The 22,983-nt window shown below is 36.3% G+C and overlaps 4 protein-coding genes across 4 annotated transcripts; 3 read left to right on the top strand and 1 right to left on the bottom strand.

Annotated features, from left to right (window-relative positions):
- The first annotated feature begins 4,984 nt into the window (after positions 1–4,984).
- Positions 4,985–8,971, top strand: LOC134248237 (uncharacterized). Its single transcript, XM_062730650.1, has 2 exons — positions 4,985–5,542; positions 7,821–8,971. The coding sequence occupies exons 1-2, from the start codon at positions 5,170–5,172 to the stop codon at positions 8,795–8,797; spliced, it is 1,350 nt and encodes a 449-aa protein (XP_062586634.1). The 5' UTR covers positions 4,985–5,169; the 3' UTR covers positions 8,798–8,971.
- A 696-nt stretch (positions 8,972–9,667) lies between these two features.
- LOC134248235 (transmembrane protein 70 homolog, mitochondrial-like) lies at positions 9,668–10,426 on the top strand. Its single transcript, XM_062730648.1, has one exon. The coding sequence runs from the start codon at positions 9,976–9,978 to the stop codon at positions 10,354–10,356; it is 381 nt and encodes a 126-aa protein (XP_062586632.1). The 5' UTR covers positions 9,668–9,975; the 3' UTR covers positions 10,357–10,426.
- A 4,005-nt stretch (positions 10,427–14,431) lies between these two features.
- On the top strand, positions 14,432–19,736 carry LOC134248236 (selenocysteine-specific elongation factor-like). The gene is made up of 7 exons (XM_062730649.1): positions 14,432–14,710; positions 15,353–15,522; positions 16,926–17,015; positions 17,151–17,333; positions 17,781–17,864; positions 18,201–18,909; positions 19,447–19,736. The coding sequence occupies exons 1-7, from the start codon at positions 14,434–14,436 to the stop codon at positions 19,602–19,604; spliced, it is 1,671 nt and encodes a 556-aa protein (XP_062586633.1). The 5' UTR covers positions 14,432–14,433; the 3' UTR covers positions 19,605–19,736.
- A 105-nt stretch (positions 19,737–19,841) lies between these two features.
- On the bottom strand, positions 19,842–22,978 carry LOC134248239 (deubiquitinase OTUD6B-like; the record flags this gene model as incomplete). The annotated part of the gene is made up of 2 exons (XM_062730651.1): positions 19,842–20,358; positions 22,627–22,978. Coding segments are annotated over 2 exons (657 nt in total), but the record flags the coding sequence as incomplete, so codon positions are not given.
- Positions 22,979–22,983: the final 5 nt, after the last annotated feature.

The following is a 22,983-nucleotide window of genomic DNA, read 5'->3' as shown; positions in this document are numbered from 1 at the left end:
TGGTAAAATGTAATTATATGCTAATTTTAAGGATTTACATTAGCTAATTATAAACATTTGAATGCATTTTTCTACTACTGCTGACCCCCCCCCTTTTTTTTTAAATAAAATAAAATAACTTTCACGTATACAAGTAAACTTTGTACTGCTGTAAACGAACGAAATTATCAAGACATTTACCGTGTACATGTGTTTATATGCTTTGCTTATATATATATATAGTCTGCTTTGTGTACTTGTGAAAGCCAATAAAAAAAAAAAAAAAAAAAGTTAAATAATGTACCTAGAATTAGGGAGTGAAAGGTATTTATTTGACCGATGCTGGTAAGTGGAGAAATTCTCCCCAAAAGTGCGCAAAAAAATGAAATAAAAGATACCACAGAGTCTGATACATCTGGGACCTGTTACGACTTTTAAAGCCCAAAACCTCTAATAGCTGCAGAACTGTAGCTCTCCGAAAACATATGTTGACAGACCGGAGAGCTACAGTGACACCTATTGAAAAAGAAACTGTACATTTATTGCGTACAAAAAGTGCGCTATTCTCAATTTATTTCTCCATGTTTTTAAACTGTCATCTCAAAATAGTACTAACCGTGTGTTGTTATTAGCCCTCCTGACCCTGAAATTGAGATCATCGAAAATTTCGTCTATCTATACTGAGGGGGTGACAGGTCGGCAGGGGATGCTCACTCCTCAATGGTACCAGATCCAGCAATTTTTTTAGGTTTGTGTTTGCATGCTCTGTTCCAATTTTGCATTATTCAAATGAACTTTTGAGCTTGTATGAATAATTCAGATAGTTGAAACAAACTGTTTGGTTGGGTGACTATACAGCTGGATCATTATGGGTGGACTTTACGAAAGTTAATCTCACAATGCCACATTACATTAAGGACATGAATACGCAACGTAGTTTTAAACTAATTTTTATAATTCTTTGTTCATTTAAAAATTTCCAGTTGTTTAAGGACAATGTGAGGACAAGTGTAATTGATTATGTATGATAATTCTGTGCACCTCCTCTACAAGCTAAAGCTTTACTTATGCTAATTTTAATGTACTTTAATTTTCATAATTTTTATCTAGTCAAAACTTCTGATAATTTATGCTTATTTTTGTGCAATAACATCCACAGGCACCTGACGTTACTTATTTTTCTTTAGATAAAAAGAAAAATAAGTAACGTCATGTGCCTGTGAGAACATCATATGGAACTAGGATAATTCAACATTTAGAATTTCATAGAAAATAATCAATTGGGAAGGTACATTGTAGATTTTTTGTATATGTACGTTTGTGTATGTCCTTAAGATTCCTAACCCCCCCCCCCCCCCCCCATGTATAATTTTCATCGGGTTTGACGTCCACAAATTTGCACCACTTCAATGACCCCGACCGATCGATGAGGTTTGCTGACAGAAACCGGTCCAGTTTATAGAGATAATGTTTCCATTTTGTAGTTTGGTGTAAAAGCTGACGATGAATTGTTGTAGATTAGGACTAGGCTTGATAAGGACTGCGCAAGTTCCTTCACAGGTGTGTAATGCGACAATCAAAATTTCGAGTTTCCTCGACCTTTCCCAATGTTAGTTCTAATCTGAGGGCAGAGGCATGTAAATAAGTAATCCTACATTTAAAATAGCATTGTTAGTAAATCACCTAGCTGCAGATCTGTAGCTCTCCGAAAAATATATTGATAGACCAGAGAGCTACAGTGCCACCCATTGAAAAAACTGTATATTTATTGTGCACAAAAAGTGCGCTCGGTTCTTGATTAATACTTCCAAATTCTTACCTCAATTGCAAAAAAGGAAAGATTTCCAAAAAAAAAAAAATCCTTTATCCTCAATCAATTACTCTCGTAGTTTACATCTGAATGAAGTATATTGGACCGAATTATCTTTGAAACCAAAACGGTAGTGTTAATAAGCGAAATGTTCGATGATTACAATATCAGGGTCAGGAGGACTATTAACAACAATTATGAGAAATGTCGGTTGTGGAAACAGCAAAAGGATATGTTAGGAGCACACGGTTAGTAATATTTTTAGATTACAGTTTAAAAACATGGAGAAATAAATCGAGAACTGAGCGCACTTTTTTGTGCGCAATAAATATGCAGTTTTTTCAATGGTGGCTCTGTAGCTCTCCAGTCTATCAATATAATTTTTCCGGAGAGCTACACATCTGCAGCTATAAATCACCTCTTTAGAATAGAGCATTCCTAAGATTTAAAGAAATAAAACATTAACAATTGTCACAAAAAATGATTTTTTGTTTACATTTTAAACCACTTACTACTTTAAATTTTTTGCCTGTAATCCAAGGTTCTTTGAATCAGTTTTTATATTTTGATGTATTAGGGAGAGCTTGACGCTTTTATGGAAAGTAATGCCCTGTTCACACGAAGAGATTAATTCGCAGTAAATTAGTGCGAAATAAACAAATGCGAATCAAACTATTGTGAATTAAATTGTGTTCAGCTAATGCGAAGTGAACTAATGCGAATTAAAATTTTACTTCTGCAGCCTGGCGTCAGCACGGCTATTATGACGTCATTTGCAAATCATGTCACCTTATGCAGAAGCAGATCCATTTGACATAATGGCAAAGTGTCTGTATACACAATTTAATGATTAACACAATTTTCCTTAGTTTTTTACTCAAAAATAGCACTAGAACGTATAGCTGACCACTGCCAAGTGGCATTTGACTGAATTTTGCCATTACGCATGCGTCAGAAGTTAATTCGAATTAGCTTCGCTTAGCGTTCACACCGAGCAAATGTGAAGTAATTTAATGCGTAGTATTAAAACTAATTTACGTTAAGGTAGTTCTACACTCGGCACTAAATGGGTTCAATCTTAAAAAATCTGCTTTTATAAGATAGACATACATCCCAGCAATGGAAAGACACAAGAAAAAATATATGTCGACATGTTTATTTTTCCTCTATTGCCTATCGGAGTATATACCCCGAAATGTAAAATATTGAAAATTTACCTATCCTAGATTTTGTTGTATATAAATGAATTAAAGTCTAAATATTCAACTTTAATATTCAAAATAGAGTAAAAAAATGTTAGTAAACAATATATAATCATTGTTTTGCATGAATTATTATAAATAGATGCACTTTGTTAGGGTAACGTATCAAAATTTAATATGAGAAAATATGCTTCACAGGTCAATCTCGGTCATTTAAAAAAAAATTATGGACTCAAACTTCGTAAATTTGCATTATTTTTACTAAATAATATTTAAGAAAAAGAATAAGCTTAAAAAAATTATATGTTGACGCATTACTTTTCGTGGTATGAGCTCTACACTAAAGGGACCCCCCCTAATTTCCTTCTTCCAGAAGTAATATATTGCCACATTTTCCTGTAATACTGTTAATGTTTGAGTGTATATTTGTATTAACAAAGTTGTATATAAGTTGTCTATATTTAAAACAATAATTATACACACCCAATACCTATTGTCACTAAAATTTATCTTATTTTACACTTTAAAAAAATTAAAACACACTTGTCTGTAAATTGGAGACAATGAAAATGAAAGTGATTGACTGTTTCTCACAAACTGGACAATTTTGTTACAGAAAGTAAGTATGCTGCAAGCGAATCAACTTTTGTTATATTACATATATTCAAAAGATAATTTTTGCATTGTGATTCGTGGGTAAGCAGGTTGAAGGGGGGGGGGGGGGGGGGGGGGGGGGGGGGGGGGGGGGGGGTCCGTCTTATACATTAATTAGTAACATTCATAAATTGTCTGAGTCAAATCGTAGTCATTACTTTTCTTCCGAATTATCACTAGTAACTTTAACTTGGCCGCCAACAATACAGTCGCCTCGACTTCGACAGTTTGAAACATGTTATGATGTAGCATGTTCGTGGTCCGTGATATCGGCACGGCATATAACACATGCATCATTCACAGAAATATCATTTTATTACCTAATCATTTCTGTCAACCGAAAGTTTTTCCCAGCCATCTCTTTTTAATTTATCAAACTGTAGAAACAGTGTGTGTACATTTGTTGACGTGAGCAACTTGGAGCAAATTCGTTACCGGATATTTAAAACGCTAAGTAAAAGTCAAACCAATATAGTTCAAAAATCACATCTCCGAAAAAGGAAGCGTGGTTCCGGTTTTACTATTCGTAAATGACGTAGTGCGAGTGTAGACCTACTTTAAATTCTTCTTGTGAACGCTAAGCGAAGATAATTCGCAGTAACTACGTTTAATTCGAATTAAACTCTCCGTGTGAACAGGGTTAAGAATTCAGCGAAAATAGCATTTGATATCAGACATCATCATCATGAAACTATAAAGGATTTACTTTTAATATATTCATCTGATATTAATAATAGTCTCAGGGCCTGTCTTTGTTTATTAAATCCTGTACAATTGCTTGATTTGGCTAAAAGACTGATTTCATCATGCTTTCATACATTTGTATTTTTTTCCCAGAATATAATTAAGTTATGCTTTGGTGACATGTCATGCTGAAATTATTTAAACTTGGAACTGTTCCATTTGGATCAGTTGCAGCTAGGAATTAAACAGGTTCTGACAATACTTTTACTATAAATACAGATATGTATAAGCTCAAGTAATTCAGGGTAGTATATAATATAATGCATGCAGCATGTATCAGAGTTCTTGAAATCTTTTTTTCACTGTCAGTCATTTGGACTGACTACATGAAGTTTGTCAGTCCAGACAGATTTCTATCAGTCTGAAGAAAATTCAATAAAAAGATGAAAACTTTAAATTTTATTATCAATATATTGTGCACCCTTTGTCAATAAATACTGCACACTTCATTCCGATTTGATCGTCAACTTTCTTTGAATTATCCCATTGGTCGTTTTCTTCATAGGTTTTTAATCTAGTTCGATTTTCTCATCTGACTTACCGGAGCACCGTCAACAAACCTGTTTTTACAGTTTACCAATCATAGTATGTTAATTCTTGTAAATGAATGAGGTTTACGGAAATAGTTTTTCCACCTTTTTTACTCAGGCAGTTATGTTATGCTGTTACGTCATTATGTTAACTTGAGCGCCTTTTTTAGTGCGCCTTTGAGCAATTGATAACTACGAGCCACTTGTGCTATTCGCAAAAACATCGCAGTTGCGTTTCATACAGAGTGAAATGGTAGACAGAGAACGAAGGGCAAACGCAGGGGCTAAAATGTTAGAAATCATGAAGTCCTTGAAGGAAAACGAAACGACCGATATCGATACCACGCCAGTTCGACCCTCGCCAGCAGCAAAAGGTCAGGACGGTCAACACGAAAAAATTGCTTCCCCGCGTGATATAGCGGACCTCGAATCAAAGTGCCAAGATCTCGAGAGAAAGCTACAGCAGATGAAACTGGAGAATAAATACCGCGACTTGCAGACTCAAATACAAAAGGAAACCGAGATGCGTGCTGCAACCCCCCGTCCCGTAGAGGCACTGCTGCAAGCCCCACTAGAAACGGAAACGAGGACTTGGACTCGGGAAGTTCCACAGGAATTTCAAGGTAATTCTATTACGTCTAAGAAAGCTAGGAAAATTCAAGATTACGTTTGGACTGGAACGAGAGACTTGTTAGACGAATCGAAAACGATTGATATGGGCAATGGAGTCAAATTGAACGTAGGAGAGAAAAAGCTATCCCTAGGAGATGTAACGGTAGAGCAGTGGGGGTACGCAAGCCTCCAAATTCTATTTGAGATGATAGCAGATGGTACCTGTACTTTAAGACAGTCTCAAGACTACTTACGCTACACCCAGTCTGTCTTCAGATTAGCTGCTAATTATGTGTGGCCAAGCGTTTTGCTGTATGATAGAGAATACCGTGAAAATCAGTCAAAGTACTCTTACTTATGGAACACTCCGTGCGCTCAACTTCGAGAGTTTAATCTAATACCTAAGGCGGGACAACTCTACCACACAGACAGTTTCGCACATGTATAGACAGCAAGTGGACAAAACAGCTACAGCGGAGAAGCCAGTTCACCAGCCAACAACGTTAGCACCCAACAAACGCGGACGAGGACCATTCTTACCGAATGGACGAGAAATATGCCGTCGTTTTAACCAAGACAACTGTGTGCGTTCAGACTGTAGGCTAGCCCACAATTGTTTTATTTGCTACGGGCCTAATCATCCAGCAGTGAAGCATGGCTTGGCAGGAAAAACAACGACAGATCCAAAAAACGCATAGGCAACCCTCCATCCCACGACCTGCAGCTATCGGCCTGGGAAAAACTTATCCCCCCTGATGACTTTGATAGAGAATTCATCTTGCAGGGCGTAAAGGAGGGTTTTCATATTGTTGACAATGTTATAGACCTTGATACTTATGTTGAATGTAGCAATTATAAATCTTCTTTAGTTTTTCATGATCAGGTTGAGTCACAAATTAATTATGAGATTTTGCATGGAAATTATGTTGTATGCGGTAAACCTATGAATATTGTTAGTGCGCTTGGCGCTATTCCTAAGTCCTCTAACAAGGTTAGGCTCATTCACGATGCTAGTCGACCTATTGGCAAAAGCTTAAATGACTATACTTCAGATACTTCATGTACATATATGGACCTTACCCATGCTTGTAAACTGATCTCTAGAAACTGTTTTTTAGCCAAAGTTGACCTTAAAAGTGCTTACAGGTCAGTCAACATTCACCCTAGTAATTACAGATTTACAGGTTTAAAGTGGCAATTTTCAAATGAAAGTTATGCAACGTATATATATGATGCAAAATTACCCTTCGGGGCTGCTAAGAGTCCTAGCATTTTTCAAAGATTGTCTAGCTGTGTTTGTAGAATTTTGAAATTTCAGTATGGTGTTACAGTGATTGTGTACATTGACGATTTTTTAGTTATCGAAGAAACTTTTGAGAAATGTTTGTTTGCTTTACAAGTTTTAATCAAAACATTGAGACAATTAGGGTTCTGTATCAATTGGAACAAAGTGGAAGGACCGTGCCAACAACTGACTTTTCTTGGTGTGAAGATAGACACTTGTGATCTTACCCTCTCACTTCCTCAGGACAAAATGGAAGCGCTTCAAGACCTCCTGATGACCTTTCAAACCAAGAAGCGAGCAAGTAAACGTCAACTTGAGTCCTTGATAGGTAAACTAAACTGGGCTTGTCAGGTGATACAAGGTGGCCGCACCTTTCTACGTCGTGTGATCAACGCTAAAAATGTCTTACACCGCCAATCGGACAAAGTACTTTTGGATTGTTTTCGAAAAGACTTGGAGTGGTGGATAGCGTTCCTCCCCATATTCAACGGAACAGTGCATTTTTTAGAGACACGTCCTGTTCGTTCCTTGATGACGGATGCTTGCAATGCAGGAGGCGGCGGCTACTTTAGCGGTGATTACTTTTATGTGAACTGGACACCGGACGTGCCAGAAGTCGCAGACAAGCATATTAATACCAAGGAAACTGTGGCTATAATCCTAGCATTACAACGTTGGGCACCTCTGCTTGCGAACAAAAAAGTTATAGTGTACACGGACAATACTACTGCTAAAGCATACATAAACAAAGGTTCCAGCAGAAATACTTTTATTATGGAATGGCTTAGAAGCTTATTCTGGACTCAAGCATTTTATAACTTTAGTGTCTATGCATCCTATGTAAAGGGTAAACTGAACACAATAGCAGATGTGATTTCGCGTTTAAGTGAACCTTACATGCTCACTAAGCTCTATGAAATATTACCATTTGATGGGTCATACATTGTACCTTTCACAGTAAAAGCACTGGTCTCACACATGTCATCTGCTTTTATTTATTGCAGATGGGGCCGAGCTTCGTCAAGCACTGCGCATGGCAGCCAGTCGCCTGAGGACCCAGGGATGGGCGGTTAGCACCAAGAAAACTTACCAAGCCCAACTTACCTGCTATCTGGACTTTTGTGCTAAAGTTAACTTACCTGGAGTACCAGCAGCACCTGAGCAGATTATCTTATACATTGCATACTTGGTGGATGTGAAGTCCTTTAAGTATAGTACCATCAAGAATTACCTGAACATTGTGAAACATTTACATTGTGCTAATGATTTAGATGACCCTATTCATGGAGTGTGGTCCATTCAGCAAACCCTGAAGGGAGCAAAACGTGAACTTGGTGATGCCCAGGGAGCAGCGACACCTATTCAGCCTAGACATCTCTTACTGATTAGGAGTTCCCTATGTTTAGATCTGAAGGAGGACTTGTCCTTTTGGACGGCATGCCTTATCGCCTTCTTTGGACTTCTGCGGCCTGGAAACTTCTTATCTCAGGGACCTATCTGTGTTCCAGACCGTGATTTGTGTATTCAAAATATAAGCCCACATGCCAAGGGCTTCTTGTTATCCCTGAATTGGACCAAGACCCTGCAATTCCGAGAGCAACAACTTCAAGTTACACTTCCTGACTTGCATGGTCACCCACTGTGCCCAGCCAGTGCCTTGCGCAGCTTATTTCATCTGCTCTTCATTGACTCTTTAACGTCTGACACCTCACCCCTCCTACAGAAGGCAAACGGCGAACCCCTGTCTTATAGTTGGTTTCTGTCGCGACTGCGGAGAGTCTTGCCTGGAGTGGATATAACTGGGCACTCCTTTCGAAGGGGAGGGGCCACTTGGGCCTTCCAGCAAGGATTACAAGGCGAGTTGATACAGGAACTGGGCTTCTGGAAGAGCAACGCCTATCTGCGCTACTTAGAGTCTACCACTGACCAAAAGTTCGAAAAAATGTACCAGTTTGGTAGAGGACTACCTTTCAGTCTTTAGGGGGGTTTTGGGGGGTTTTTTTTTGAGGTTTTAGTCCCCCTCTCCTCTTTCACACATTATTTACATGGGTCTGGGAGGTTACATGTACATTCACATGTATGTTCTTTGTGTTTTTATTCTACTTTAAGTTGAGCTATTCACTGTGCATTGCAAATAAATCTTTGTACGCCCAGACTCATCTTTTTTATATATTTTGAAGTAAAATGTTAATTCTTGTAAATGAATGAGGTTTACGGAAATAGTTTTTCCACCTTTTTTACTCAGGCAGTTATGTTATGCTGTTACGTCATTATGTTAACTTGAGCGCCTTTTTTAGTGCGCCTTTGAGCAATTGATAACTACGAGCTACTTGTGCTATTCGCAAAACCCACCCACCCCCACCAGTAGTATTACTGCAGTCTGTATACTTGTATAATTTAGCACATATGGGAGGTTACATGTACATTCACATGTATGTTCTTTGTGTTTTTATTCTACTTTAAGTTGAGCTATTCACTGTGCATTGCAAATAAATCTTTGTACGCCCAGACTCATCTTTTTTATATATTTTGAAGTAAATTGACACTTGCGTTCATCGAAGAAGCCATTACAAGACGCAGAAAAGCGTTTGAAAGATTACGATGAGACAGTTATTGGGAATTCGTACGAAATTTAGTAAGGATTTTTGCAAGTTCCTCTGTCAACACTTACCGGTCATTTGGACTGACACAGAACGTAAAGTAATTGGTCCTTGGTTGTTTTTATCGGTCTTGCCGACAGAACCGAAAGATTTCAAGAACTCTGTGTATACTTCGCATCAAATAATTTTCCAAGTACAGTTTTTAATGTAATTACCATTATAAAATTTTGATAACCCCTGGATTTTTTTTATATTTCAGTGTAGCATTAGCTTATGTTGGACACAGCTAACCAGTAAATACAGCGTACACCCAGCAGTTAGGCGGCTTTACTCTGGATGGGCAGTTTGTCACCAGAGGTCACCCAGTCATCATTGTTTAAAGTCTAGGATCTGTAGATCTCCAGTTTATGTTTGTGGATATCGGCCCTTGACCTCAAAGGCAGAGTTGCATGAGGAATCTGGACTCTTACTACGTGACCCCAAGAAGGGTGACCTTGTTTACTACGGGCCCCTGAGTTCACGGGTCAGGGGTCTGAAGATCCTCTCTGTATCCTCCAGTATGACTTGTATGGCTCTCCTTCCATACGTCTTTATGCGGGCAGAGAATCTTCCTCCATTCCTTCAGGCAACATGTGGGCTCATCTCCGGATTCTTCATTTTCCTTCAACCCTGCATCATACATTGGTTGGTTTACCGCTACGTGACTGCCTTGTACTACAACCGTGAAACTAAGATATTCACTGTAACAACATTGACTTTTATTGGTACTAAAAAGGACATGACATTTACGAAAGCGGATATAGAGACTGTGGAAACCCCCACTTTGTTTGAGCGAGTGAGAGTCAAACACCGACCCCTGTATATGGAAAATGACTTCTTTGTAGACACAGCTGCTTTTAGAATGATAATGAATTATGATAGTGATAATAAAAATTTATAACACAATACCAGTGTTTAACAAATATTATGTGAGCAATGAATGTAGAAAATTAAAGGAAAATTTTTATTTATTTTGGGTTTTGTTGTTTATTAGATGCATTATTGCTATGGAATAATTTTAATTCATGGAGGCCAGATTTTATGGATTGCAATTTGAAGAATCTACATTTTCATGAGGAAGTAATTTTTTGGGCGAATCTCAGATTATGAAAGAAATCAAATCACCTTTATCTGAATATTGAAGAATGAAACTTATAAAATTGACTAAGAAATAAGAATGTGGAAGAATAAAGGTTTTAATACACAATAAAATCATCTACTGTACATCGACCAGCTGCAATGCAGTCTATTATCTAGATGTGCAGTTTACCAACTTGCCAGCCCACCTCCTTTGACCACCTGTGTCCAGGCACAAGGTTAAAGGATTAATTTATGAAATAATACATGTACAAATAAAAACATAGGTAGTCAGAGATTACAGCCAGCTCACCTCAATGAATGTTAATTGTCTTTAACGACGTTCGATCCTGATATTTAAAGTCTTAAACTTTTTTTGTCAAGTATATTTTTAGTTTCTACACATATAGCTTAATTAAAAATCAAATCAAAATATGGGGGTCAATATGCTTCTTTTGGAGCTACAGTACATTAAATATAACCTTTTTGCACTGAAATCTATGTCTTAATAAAAAATTACATCTTCAACGTTTTCCCTCTAATATTTTTATCCTAATTAAGCATGGAACAAAATAAACTATAAGTCTATTTTAAAAAAGACACTTTAAAATTGTGATGAAGAAAAAGTTTCAAATTGCTACGCATAATCAATTATTTGACCTTTCTGCACTCACAAAATGGGATTTTTCTGGCATTAAAAAGAAAATTATTTTAAAGTCTTAAACTTTTGCTGAATTTCAGAAGATAGGTAAAAGTTATCTTAAATATTCAGAAAAGAACATCAAAAGTGGGGGTATATGATGTAAATTTTTAGATATTACGAAAAATTTGTCAATTTTCTGATAAAATTGGCTCAATTTTTTCCCGGACTTTCAGAATATATTTACTATATTTGTCATAATTCGTCGAAAGAATTCATAACAAAAAATTTAATAGATATTTCAGAACACGCATAACACATTTCACTGCAAAAAACAGCTTTGTGTGCAACCAGCACGGAAAAATAGGAATCTAAAATTAACAGTACCTTATTAAGTTCAAAAGGGATAAATTGATAATTTTCTTCTAAAAAACCTTCCGCCCCAAAATATAGTCCCTGGCTTAACCCTTCTTGAATGGAATTTAATTGCGGTTTTTGCAATGGATATAGTTTAATCTGCATTGTTTAATCTAAATTCAATGCTAAAATTTAAAAACGATGCAGAATTTTAGAAATAAAGGTCTAGACCAAAATCGAATCAAAAGCACAGGATCGAACGTCCTTAAGTAAGGCAAAGTCACATAATTACCCAACTTATCTGAATAAAATTTTGTATTACAAAAAAAAAGTCCCAAAATTACTCAACAGAAAGTGTACATCCAAAAATGCAAAATTTATGCAATTTTGATCTGATACTTTGGAATAGACCTATATAAAAACTTCAAATTAGTTCTTCATCATAAAAATGTTATTAAAATCCAGCATCTGAAGCAAGTTTGAGAGTTTTCATCCCTTGATGCATCATTTGGGCAAGTTTGGTTTATATAAGCCTTATAGTTTCTTGGTTATAGACCTGCACCATAACTTTTACTTGGTCCATTATCTGGAAAATGTATGTCGAATTCAGCATCTGGAACAAGTCCAGTAGTGTGCATTCTAAGATGTATCATCCATGCGAGTTTGCACAACATAGGGGTCATTATAAGTTACTTAGAAATGAAACCTGAATAAAACTTAACCTCTTCACTCATCCAGAAAATGTAGGTCAGATTCAGCATCCGATGCCAGCCTGGTAGAATGCATTTTTAGATTATCATTCATGCAAGTTTGGTCATTAAAGAGCTCATAGTAACTTGGAAGTAAATCCTGCATCAAAATCTTTAACCTGTTTACTCATCCGGAAAATGTAGGTCAGACTCAGCATCCGAAGCAAGTCTGGTAGTATGCTTCATAAGATGTATCATCCATGCAAGTTCAGTCATTATAGGGCTCATAGTAACTTGAAAATGAAACCTGCACCAAAAACTTCAACCTGTTCTCTCATCCAGAAAATGTAGGTAAGATTCAGCATCTGAAGCAAGCCTGGTAGTATACATACTAAGATATAACATCCATGCAAGTTTGGTCATTATAGGGTTCATAGTATCTTGGAAATGATACCTGCACCAAAAACTTCAACCTGTTCACTCAGCCGGAAAATGTAGGTCAGATTCAGCATCCGAAGTAAGCATGGTAGAGTGCATCTTTAGATGTACTAGTATCATCCATGCAAGTTTGGTCAACTTGGGGCTTATAGTTACTTGGAAATGAGACCTGCACCAAAACATTAACCTGTTCACTCATGCAGAAAATGTAGGTCAGATTCAGCATCCAAAGCAAGTCTGGTAGTATGCATCCTTAGATGTATCATCCATGCAAGTTTGGTCAACATTGGGCTTATATTTCTTTGGAAATGAGACCTACACCCAAAACTGCACAAAAAATGTTCACCTGCTCCAAAAACAATAACCTGGCCATTTCTTTGCAGAAATTGCAGCATCTGAAACTTTGACTGGTACAATGAAACACACTAGAAGCATCTTCCATGCATGTGTAATTAATACCTGCACTAAAACATTAACCTGTTCACTCATGCAGAAAATGTAGGTCAGATTCAGCATCCAAAGCAAGTCTGGTAGTGTGCATCCTTAGATGTATCATCCATGCAAGTTTGGTCAACATTGGGCTTATATTTCTTTGGAAATGAGACCTACACCCAAAACTGCACAAAAAATGTTTACCTGCTCCAAAACCAATAACCTGGTCATTCCTTTGCAGAAATTGCAGCATCTGAAACTTTGACTGGTACAATGAAACACACTAGAAGCATCTTCCATGCATGTGTAATCAATATAGGTCACAGAAGTACTTAAAAAGAAAACTGCTCCAAAAAGCTTTACCTTAACTGTGACGCCGACACTGACGCCGAGGGTATTATATAAGCTCCCCCAACTTCGTTGAGGTGAGCTAAAAAAAAAAGGGGGAGCACCTCACAAGCACCTGTGGATTGGACATGTAAAGTCTTCATGCCAAGTATCATATGCATCACATTTAATTTCCAAATATGGATTGCATTTTAAATAATGTTTGCCATTAGACTTAAAAAATTATGGACACAGCCTCATCAAGTACACAAGCAAAATAAACTGTTTACTTTTTACTCATATTGTATCACTAGGAGAGATCAACGATTAATACTTCTTTTTTCAGAAATCAGCAGTCCATAGACAATTTGGGAAAAATAATGGTCTAAATCTGTAAGCTGTATATCTGACGCTCGCTAGTCTGAAAAATAGGATGGGCCTCCATCATAATTTTTCATACCAACGAGCTACTGATTTGAATGAAAAAGGGCGGCCAACATTAGATTTAATTATACATTTGCAATTGTTTGCCAAGGTCATTGTATCAACCATAGAATGTTTTAAAGGTTTCCTATGAAAAAAACTTTTTATCCTTGCTTCTTCAACTTATTTGTCAATAGCTTACTTAGTATCGTTTCAAATAATGACTCTACAGATTTTTTTTTTTTTACATTAAGACACCTAGGAAAGGAGGGAGGAATGTTCTGTGGAAACATTCCATAGTGGTTTTACGTTCGATTGCTTGAAAAGTAAAATCCACGTGAAACCAAAACTTATAACTTTCCTCCTTATTTCAACGTATTTTGATATGCACATTAAATATCCCCAAGCCCCCCCCCCCCCCTTTAATGCCATATGACATTCTAACCACATCCAAGCAAAAAAAATCAGCATGGGAATATATTGCTTTCATTCATGCAATACTAGCAAAATTAATTTAATTAAGAAAAAAGCCCTTTTTAATTTTCCGTTTGGATATTTTAAAGAAATCGGGATCGTGATTCCAAATAACAATTGAATGATGGCTACTTTCAATTTCAATGTAGGTGTGCTTGGTCACGTTGATAGTGGGAAGACAAGTTTATCAAAGGCTCTGAGTACAGTTGAGAGCACAGCTAGTTTTGACAAGAATCCACAGAGCCGGGAGCGGGGGATCACCTTAGATTTAGGCTTCTCCTCTTTTTCTGTTGACATTCCAGATCACCTGAAATCGTCCGCCCCGCAATGTCAGAAGCTTCAGTATACACTGGTGGACTGTCCTGGTCATGCTTCGTTGATCAGAACAATTATTGGAGGTACGATAGGCACTTGATGATTTATCTTTTAAAGGCGGATCATTTGTGTTTTGTTTAGCACATTCGAAATACTCGGGTGATGTTTTATGTCGACATGATCTATGCAGTTTATGATATGCTTTAAATTGTTTAAGTGATGTCAACATGATTAATTTCATTGCATGTTGAGCAGATGCCCACGTAATTTTTTTCATGGTAAAAGGTAAGTTGAGCAGGTGCCCAGATAATTAACTTTTTGTATGTTGAGCAGGTGCCCAGATAATTAACATTTTTGGTATGTTGAGCAGATGCCCAGATAACTTTTTTGTATTTTTGGTATGTTGAGCTGGTCCCAGATAATTGAGTTTTTTTTATGTTTAGTAGGTGCCCAGAATATCGATTTATAGTTTTGTATGTTAATAAGAAGAGGCCCAGATAATTGCTTTATATTTTTGCGTGTCGAGCAGCTGCCCAGATAATTTTTTTTTGTATAGTAAGCAGGTGCTCAGGTAATTAAAGTTTTTGTATGTTGAGCAGGTGCCCAGATAATTTAAGTTTTGTATAGTGAGCAGGTGCCCGTATAGTAAGCAGGTGCTGATATAATCACTTTTTTTATATGTTGAGCAGGTGCCCAGATAATTTACTTTTTTGTATGTTGAGCAGGTGCCCAAATAATAGACCTTATGATGCTGGTGGTGGATATTACAAAGGGGATGCAGACACAGACAGCAGAATGTTTAGTGATAGGGGAGATTACTTGTGATCACATGATCATTGTCCTTAATAAAGTGGACCTCATACCTCAGGAAAAAAGACAGGCTCAGGTGGACAAGGTACTTAGATAAACGGTGAACGGTGAAGTATATGACCAGAGCTGTGGAAAACTTTTTCAGATAGCCAGTCATTCGGACCGCCAAGAAGACATAATATGTCGGTCCGAAGTGATTTTTGCCGGTCCGAAATAGTAAGTTGCAAAATTAAAAAGAAAATAACATGTATTTTCTTAATTACACTTTACTTAATGATAATAATTAGTCTCCATTTCCAAGTCCTCTTCGGCATGTTCCGTTTTTGTTTTTTGCATTTATAACAATACTAGATTTCATCACTTTTGGGCAAATGACAATGATAATTCTGCATAGTAAAAGTAATTTTTTTTAAACATTAATGCCTTTGGAAATTATATTTTACCTCAAAAATGAGTCTAAGAAATTCTGAGCATGGATAATAAAGATACCAACATCATGAACATGATCGATAAAAAAAAGAAATCTGGAACAGTCGAAACGACGGCCATACTGGGTTTACCGCTTTACTCAACTGTGTTTGAATATTTTCTGTCGTATTGTTTTACATATTTAGCCTGTCTTTATCTTTTTTTTATGTTTTCCACCTAATTCTGTCCCATTTGTAAATCAATAAGGTTACGCGAGACAATGCTGGTTTCGCTTTCATTTTCTATAGCCTCGATCTCGTGCAAAGAAAAAGTATTGCGTAATCGTATATAAGGTACGATAATTAAGCTGGGAAGTGCGCCGATGATAGGCCTAAATCGAAATGGAAAAACAAAAACCTTTAACAAAGAAAGAGGTCGGTCACGTGGACCGACATCGATAGCATTTTTACCGGTCACGGGCATTTTTTGCCGGTCTTGCCGGCATGACCGGCAGTTTTCCACAGCTCTGTATGACATTGATAAAGGTCCTTTATCAAAATATTAACCAGAATTTTAACCTCAAAGACCATTTCCTTATGTACACAGGCACTATTAAAGGTGTTTTAAACCTTTCTCTTCATTGATAAAAAATCTAACTACAAAGTATTTTTAAATTTTTATCAAAGAAGAAGTTTAAGGTGTCAATTGTCTGTGCTTCTGTGTAAAGCACCAAGACTTAATTGGGTTAGTGCTAACATTTTTGCACTGAAGAGTTGGAAAAAGAACCATCCAACAACTTTATCCTTTGGAAAAGGAAGACACAATGGGATTTTTTTCACTTTGGTGCAATGTTTACCAAGTCATTCATAAATCTTCTAATATTTACTCTTTTAAAGTGTTGAGGAAAGATTTAGAATTTAGAAATAGTTTGCAATACATGTTTTTTTATATATTTTTTTATTTCTCTCAAATCTTCCATATAATTTGTTTTCTAAACCTAAATTGATGATGTAACACAGATATATTTAAATTATATGAAATGAAAAATTATTGTTACTTAAACTGAATTTGATGAAACAGATGAAGAAGAGAATGCACAAGACTTTAGAGTCCACAAAGTTCAGAGGATGTCCAATCTGTGCTGTAGCCGCCAGGCCCGGGGGCCCTGAGGTAACAATTATCAAAGTTATCTTCAGTATATATAAACTGATTTGACAAAATGAAATTTGTGATGTTTATTTCCTAAATATGACATAATGTTGAATGTTTCATTTCAAGTAAGATATTTTAATTTTTTTATTTTAGGGAGATGGCTCTGAGGGTCTTGGTGTGTCTGAGTTAATTTCTGTGTTAAGTGACAATACATACCTCCCCAAACGAGAGAGTTCCGGTCCATTTATTTTCTCTGTGGATCACTGCTTCTCAATTCGAGGACAAGGAACAGTGATGACTGGCACCACACTGAGTGGCTCTTTGGCAGTGAATGACGTAAGTTTTTAAAGGGAACCAATTGACTTTCAGTCTCATTTGAACAAATAAAAAGATGGCAGGTTAAAATTAAAGATATTTGCATCAAAAGGTTTATTGACAAGGTCATTGAGATAGGCATTGATAATTTGTGAACTTCATGAATTAAGTATCTAAGTAGAAATGCCTCCTTGAAAAATAATCTATTAAAGAAAGGGTTGATGGATCTTAAGTTGTCCCCTTTGAACTGCTGCTGTATCATTTAGTGGACAGAATCTTGAATCTTGAGCGTACATTACATGCATATACATTTCACTTGGATACTGGTGCATTAAATACCATGGAAATGGTGTAGGTTTGAGCAGATCTAGGTGCTTGCATAACAACATTGTTGACAAATACATAATATTTTCACAATTCCTCATTTGATGTGTATTTCTAACAGTGTCTTCCTCCATTCATTTACAGAGCATTGAGATCCCCTCCATGAAAGTGACAAAGAAAGTGAAGAGTATTCAGATGTTCAGGAAACCTGTGGAATCTATTCTACAGGTAACATACAGATAATTCTTATTAAATGAAATGAATCCGAGACAAATCTCAAAATCCTTTTCAAATTATATTAAGTTTTTTCAGATACCGAGTTTGGATACTACTCCAATATTCTAGACAGAGATGAAGATCTTCTACTTCATGTAGCTACTGTTTTGTACCACAAGTAGGTGGTATATTGTACTACATGCAGTTGGCATTGTATGCTAATTAGCTTGAATTTTGCTTTTCTTGTAGCTGGTATCTTTTAGGACAAGTAGCTGGTATCTTTTTGTACTGTAATGTCATTTGTCTGCATCAGAACACTGAACTGAGCTGTTTTATTTTTGTTTTTAGGGAGACAGAGCTGGGATATGTGTGACACAGTTTGATCCCAAACAACTGGAGCGTGGCCCGATTTGTATGCCTGGTGCCCTGCCCACAATAAGTGGAGGGATTGTCTGTGTAGAGAAGATAGGGTACTACAAAGGGACAGTGAACTCCAAGGCTAAATTCCACATCACCTCTGGCCACGAAACTGTGATGGGGAGGGTGACATTCTTTGGGTTGTATGAAGGACCGTCAGCGGAGGACAGCAGAGAGTTTAATTTTAATTTGGATTATGTTTATCAGGAACAACTAATTGCCAAATCAACAGGTGCTGAGGAATCTGGATCCAAACATCCAGTCCAACAGTACGCAGTCATTGAATATGAGCGACCTATCACATGTCCTGAACACTGCCTTGTAATTGGTTCAAAGCTGGACACAGATATTCATGCTAACATGTGTAGACTGGCATTTCATGGCAGACTTCTGGTTGGGTTTAAAGACACTCAGTACCAGCAGACAATCCTGCCAAAAGTCAAGGTGTACAAAACTAAAGTCCGGGAGGGACTGGTGGAGCGATGTAATGATGAGTACACAGTCATCGGTAAAAACCTGTTTAAGAAGGAAACTAACATTCAAACCTTTGCTGGCCTGAAGGTGGCGCTGTCTTCAGGAGAACAAGGGGTGATAGAAGGGAGCTTTGGCCAGAGTGGGAAAGTCAAAATCAGAATTCCAGGTCAGTCAATTTATCATGTAACATTCTGGTATAAATAAATCTTTGTTTTAAATGTACAAATAAAATAATTCTGCCAGTGGACAGTGGACTGTAAGTAACATGTTTCCAAACTTTTTACTTCTATTCCTTTCTTTTCTGTAACACATACCATATACTTGGTAAGTTGAAGTTTCAGCAAGAAGTAAATTTTAGTGATTTATAGTTATATAAATTGGTATATAATTTTTGTGAAGTATTATTAAAATTTGACAATATAGATGTAAACATGTATCTTAAACATATTAAAGGTAGCCTAACCTTTTAAGTGTGGAATAAATTGTTAATAATTTAATATTTAATTTTATGGATCTCCACCCCTTTGCTAATACATTTTTAATGCCAAAATTGAATTCTCGTTAAAAATTCTGCTTATATCATATTGTAAGATATCAAGATTTTACTGAACCAAATTATGAGTATGTTCTCTGTTATCTAGCCATATTGTCTGTAACTATACTCTTTTTGTTATTTGTATAAGAGAGTTCATTTATATTGTAGAGGGAGTCAAACCAGAAACTTATCAAAGATACAGTGGTGGATCCAAGAAAAAAGGGTTTAAAACAGAGGAAGTGCCATCTGATCATCAACCAATCAAAATTAGTTTAACATTCAAAAGATATATGTATGATCCTGAAAGAAAGATGAAACAGACATAGTTATTGGATGTTTTCCTAAATTTTATGAAATTTCATCATATAACCCAGACAATTAAATTCTGTGATCAAATAGTAAAATAAATTTTAAATAACTAATCCAATAAATATTGCAATCAAATGAAAAAGTTGATATTTTTTCCAGTAATACATTTTATCACTGATTCATTGTTAATACATGTATGTATATATTAAGACAATAAATCAACAAATCTCAGGACTTTATATGACACAACAACAAATGAGTTTATATTATATCAATCCAATAAATGTTCATGCCATAGTCTGTCGTTACAGCAGATTTCTGAGTGTTTGACACATAATTAAGGTAACCAATGTACCTGGCCATAGTGTGGTGTAACAGGAGAAACGACTTTTGTTGTCTGGTATTCCTTTCCATGTTTATCGGTTGCTATGGTGATGGTATACCGGTATAATTTATTACTTTGGGACTATGTCTCTGCAGACTCCTGTAGTGGTTCAACTGAGTTATAATGTTCTCCAAGACCAAAAGCATGTCTCTGGTACACAAGTGTCACAGGGTCACCTTGACAATCATCACCTAGTGTTACTGGAGGAGTGTCACTCTGAAGCACTGTGATTGGTTGATTGAGAACATGTGACAGTGCCTTGATTTCTAGGTGACCTCCCCACACTGTTGTTGTTTCCAGTTCACAACAGTACTTGTCAAAATCAGACTCTGTAAAAAGCTCCCCACTATCTGTTGTCAGAAAAGGAAGGAAGTCATCAGCATGTTCTGAAAGAAAAAGACAGATTCTCAAGGGTTACGCTAAGAGACTGTACAATTCCCACACTAATGAACTGTTGTTAATCTATACCACACAAAGGCTGTTGACCTATATAGTGTTAAGTTGCTGATTATTTCTGTATTGTGGAGATTCACTTCTCACATAGATAGCAGTCAGGCATCTAGATTGTTCAAAAGTTTAAGGTTACCTCAGCGAGTTGTATGTACATGTAGTTGGTAAACCGTTACATATTTCAGTCAAGACTCAAGTTATTTCTGTGTTGTAGAGATTTATCACTTATGTAGTTGGCTGCCAATCAAATAGGTTGTTAGCCCCAACCCCATTCTACTCTACACAGCAGCGTTTTTTGTTCCTTATATAACTGGTACCGATAAACGGCACCGTTCCCAATGCCAAAAAACGTTAATTTTTCCCAATTCTGTGACTAAAAATTCCCAATTCAACTGTGATGCTACAGACTACGACAACATCATATTTCTTGTAAAATGAAACATTGTACAAGTTGACTAATTGATCACTTCCGCTTAAGGGGGGGCCTATGTCGTTCTATGTCAAAGCAGCGTTATGTGACGTCACAATAGCGACGTTTGTTTTTTTCCCTCTGACTTTTGCAACTGTGATTATAGGCTTAACATTTTTATTAATCAATAACATACACAGTTTACAAAAAGAAATTTTTTTCATCATTTATAACAGTTTTATTTGATTTATGGAGTTTGTTAATATTAGAATTCTCTTTCTTTGGTTGATAATTCATAGCAATTTTAGTTGTGAAGAAATACCTCCATGACATGCTGATATAAAAATGCAAAAAATTTAAGATAAAATTCAACAAAGACAGCGGCTTAAATCAGGGAAATATAATTTTATGATTACCATTAATTATATTTTCTGGATTAAACTAAGAAAAATTAAGAAATATACTTGTACCTATATTTTATTGATTTATAGTGTACATGTAGATTTTATTGAATAAAGTCATTCCTAGGTTCTATTAGGTGTTGGTTGTTGACGGGGAAGGGGGGGGGGGCAGAATGATTAGAATGAAGAAGAAAAGAGTTTATCTGTTTAAATTATTTCTTATCAAAATAAAATACTCGTTTTTTGCAAAATAGATTTATATTCAGATGTTTGTCAGTGCTAACTTTCCCTTTTTTAGTGCAGAAAGGTCAATATTTATGACAGAAGAGTACGAAAATAATAGAAAACGTCATATTTCTCGTTTATTATATCATAAAGGTATACTTTTTTCTTTGTTAAAATAAAGAGAGGGGTCATTTCTTTCAAAAAATATTAATTACAACATTTTCACACAAAGACTTTTTAAGATATTACCTGTTATGCATGTCGGAATTGTAAAAAATACGACAAGAAAAACGGGATGATACTTACATTGTGCTCCTTTATAATTTTTCATGCGAGATGAATTACAACGAATTTGCCTTCATTTTAAAGGTACAAGTCATAATTATAAATTAAATACATGTTGATTTTGAATGTGATTTGACATTTTTGGTTCTTTTTAGCGCATATTTGGAGTAGAACAAGAATGTCTGAAAATAATCTATTTTTAGCATTTCACACTGTTTTTGCATGTGCTCCTGTGTAAAAGTAAGCATATAAAGGTATTGTTTTAAATACCTAAAAATTAAAAGCAAGTGGTCAGGAAAGAAATGTCAAAGTTTTGAAAATTTCACACAAAGACTTTTCGGACATAGGTCCCCCCTTAAATCGAAAGTAGAGAAAGTCGTAATTTGGCGGGACATGTCGGTTAGACAGCCTAGTGTCATACATTTTGACAAATTGAAAGCATGAAAATGTGAAAACATGGGACATTGATATAAAAAACAATAAGTACTTGTTGCTTATTCCTTAAAACAAGGTGTAATAGGTAAATAATTTAGAATAAACGCAAAATACATAGCATTTGCATAAATGAGAGAAAATTCGCCTGTTTTTCTTCGATGTTATTTTTCCCAATTGAACCGGTATCGGACCCATTCCCAATTGGTGGAAAAAAATCGCTGGACACATTACACAAACCGGTATACATGCATTTCAGAAAGATGTTTGTTTCATGTTTAAGAGACTCACCTCTCAAGTAGCCAGCTGTCTGTGAATTCAGTTAGACCCCTATAAATTATTCTAGACTTAGGAATCTCACCTCTCATCATTAGTTGCCTGCCTCTTAAGTTGTTTACAGTTCGTGTTATGTCTTTATTGACTTGGTGTGCCACTGTGTTATACAGACTCACCTCTCATGTAGCTAGCAGCCTGCCCCCTGAGTTCTTTACAGTCGATACGATGTCCCCCATTATTGATTTGGTGAGCCACTGCGTTATACAGACAGTCCCCATCAGACGGAATCTCGGAGATCTGTAATCCTCTTTCCTTCAGTAACTCTTTCAGCCTCTGGTACTCCACGTTCCTAGCTCCTGTCTCGTTTTCTATTTCCTGACGTGATATCTCTTCCTGTCTCTGCCTCTCCATCTCCGTCTTTTTGTTCCGACGTTTCTGAGCTTTGGAAACCCTCTTAGGTTCCTGGAGAGACACGTCCTCAGATCCTTTCACATTCTCCAGGCTCAGATCATCTACCATTCCAGATATCTGCT

The sequence above is a fragment of the Saccostrea cucullata genome, unplaced genomic scaffold (genome assembly GCF_032062105.1).
Source record: "Saccostrea cucullata isolate Sc308-1 unplaced genomic scaffold, CSIRO_AGI_Scuc_v1 ctg1879, whole genome shotgun sequence".
In the NCBI taxonomy this organism is placed as follows: Eukaryota; Metazoa; Mollusca; class Bivalvia; order Ostreida; family Ostreidae; genus Saccostrea; species Saccostrea cuccullata.
Note: the sequence above shows the minus strand (reverse complement) of the source record. Positions and strands in the feature narration are given on the sequence as shown.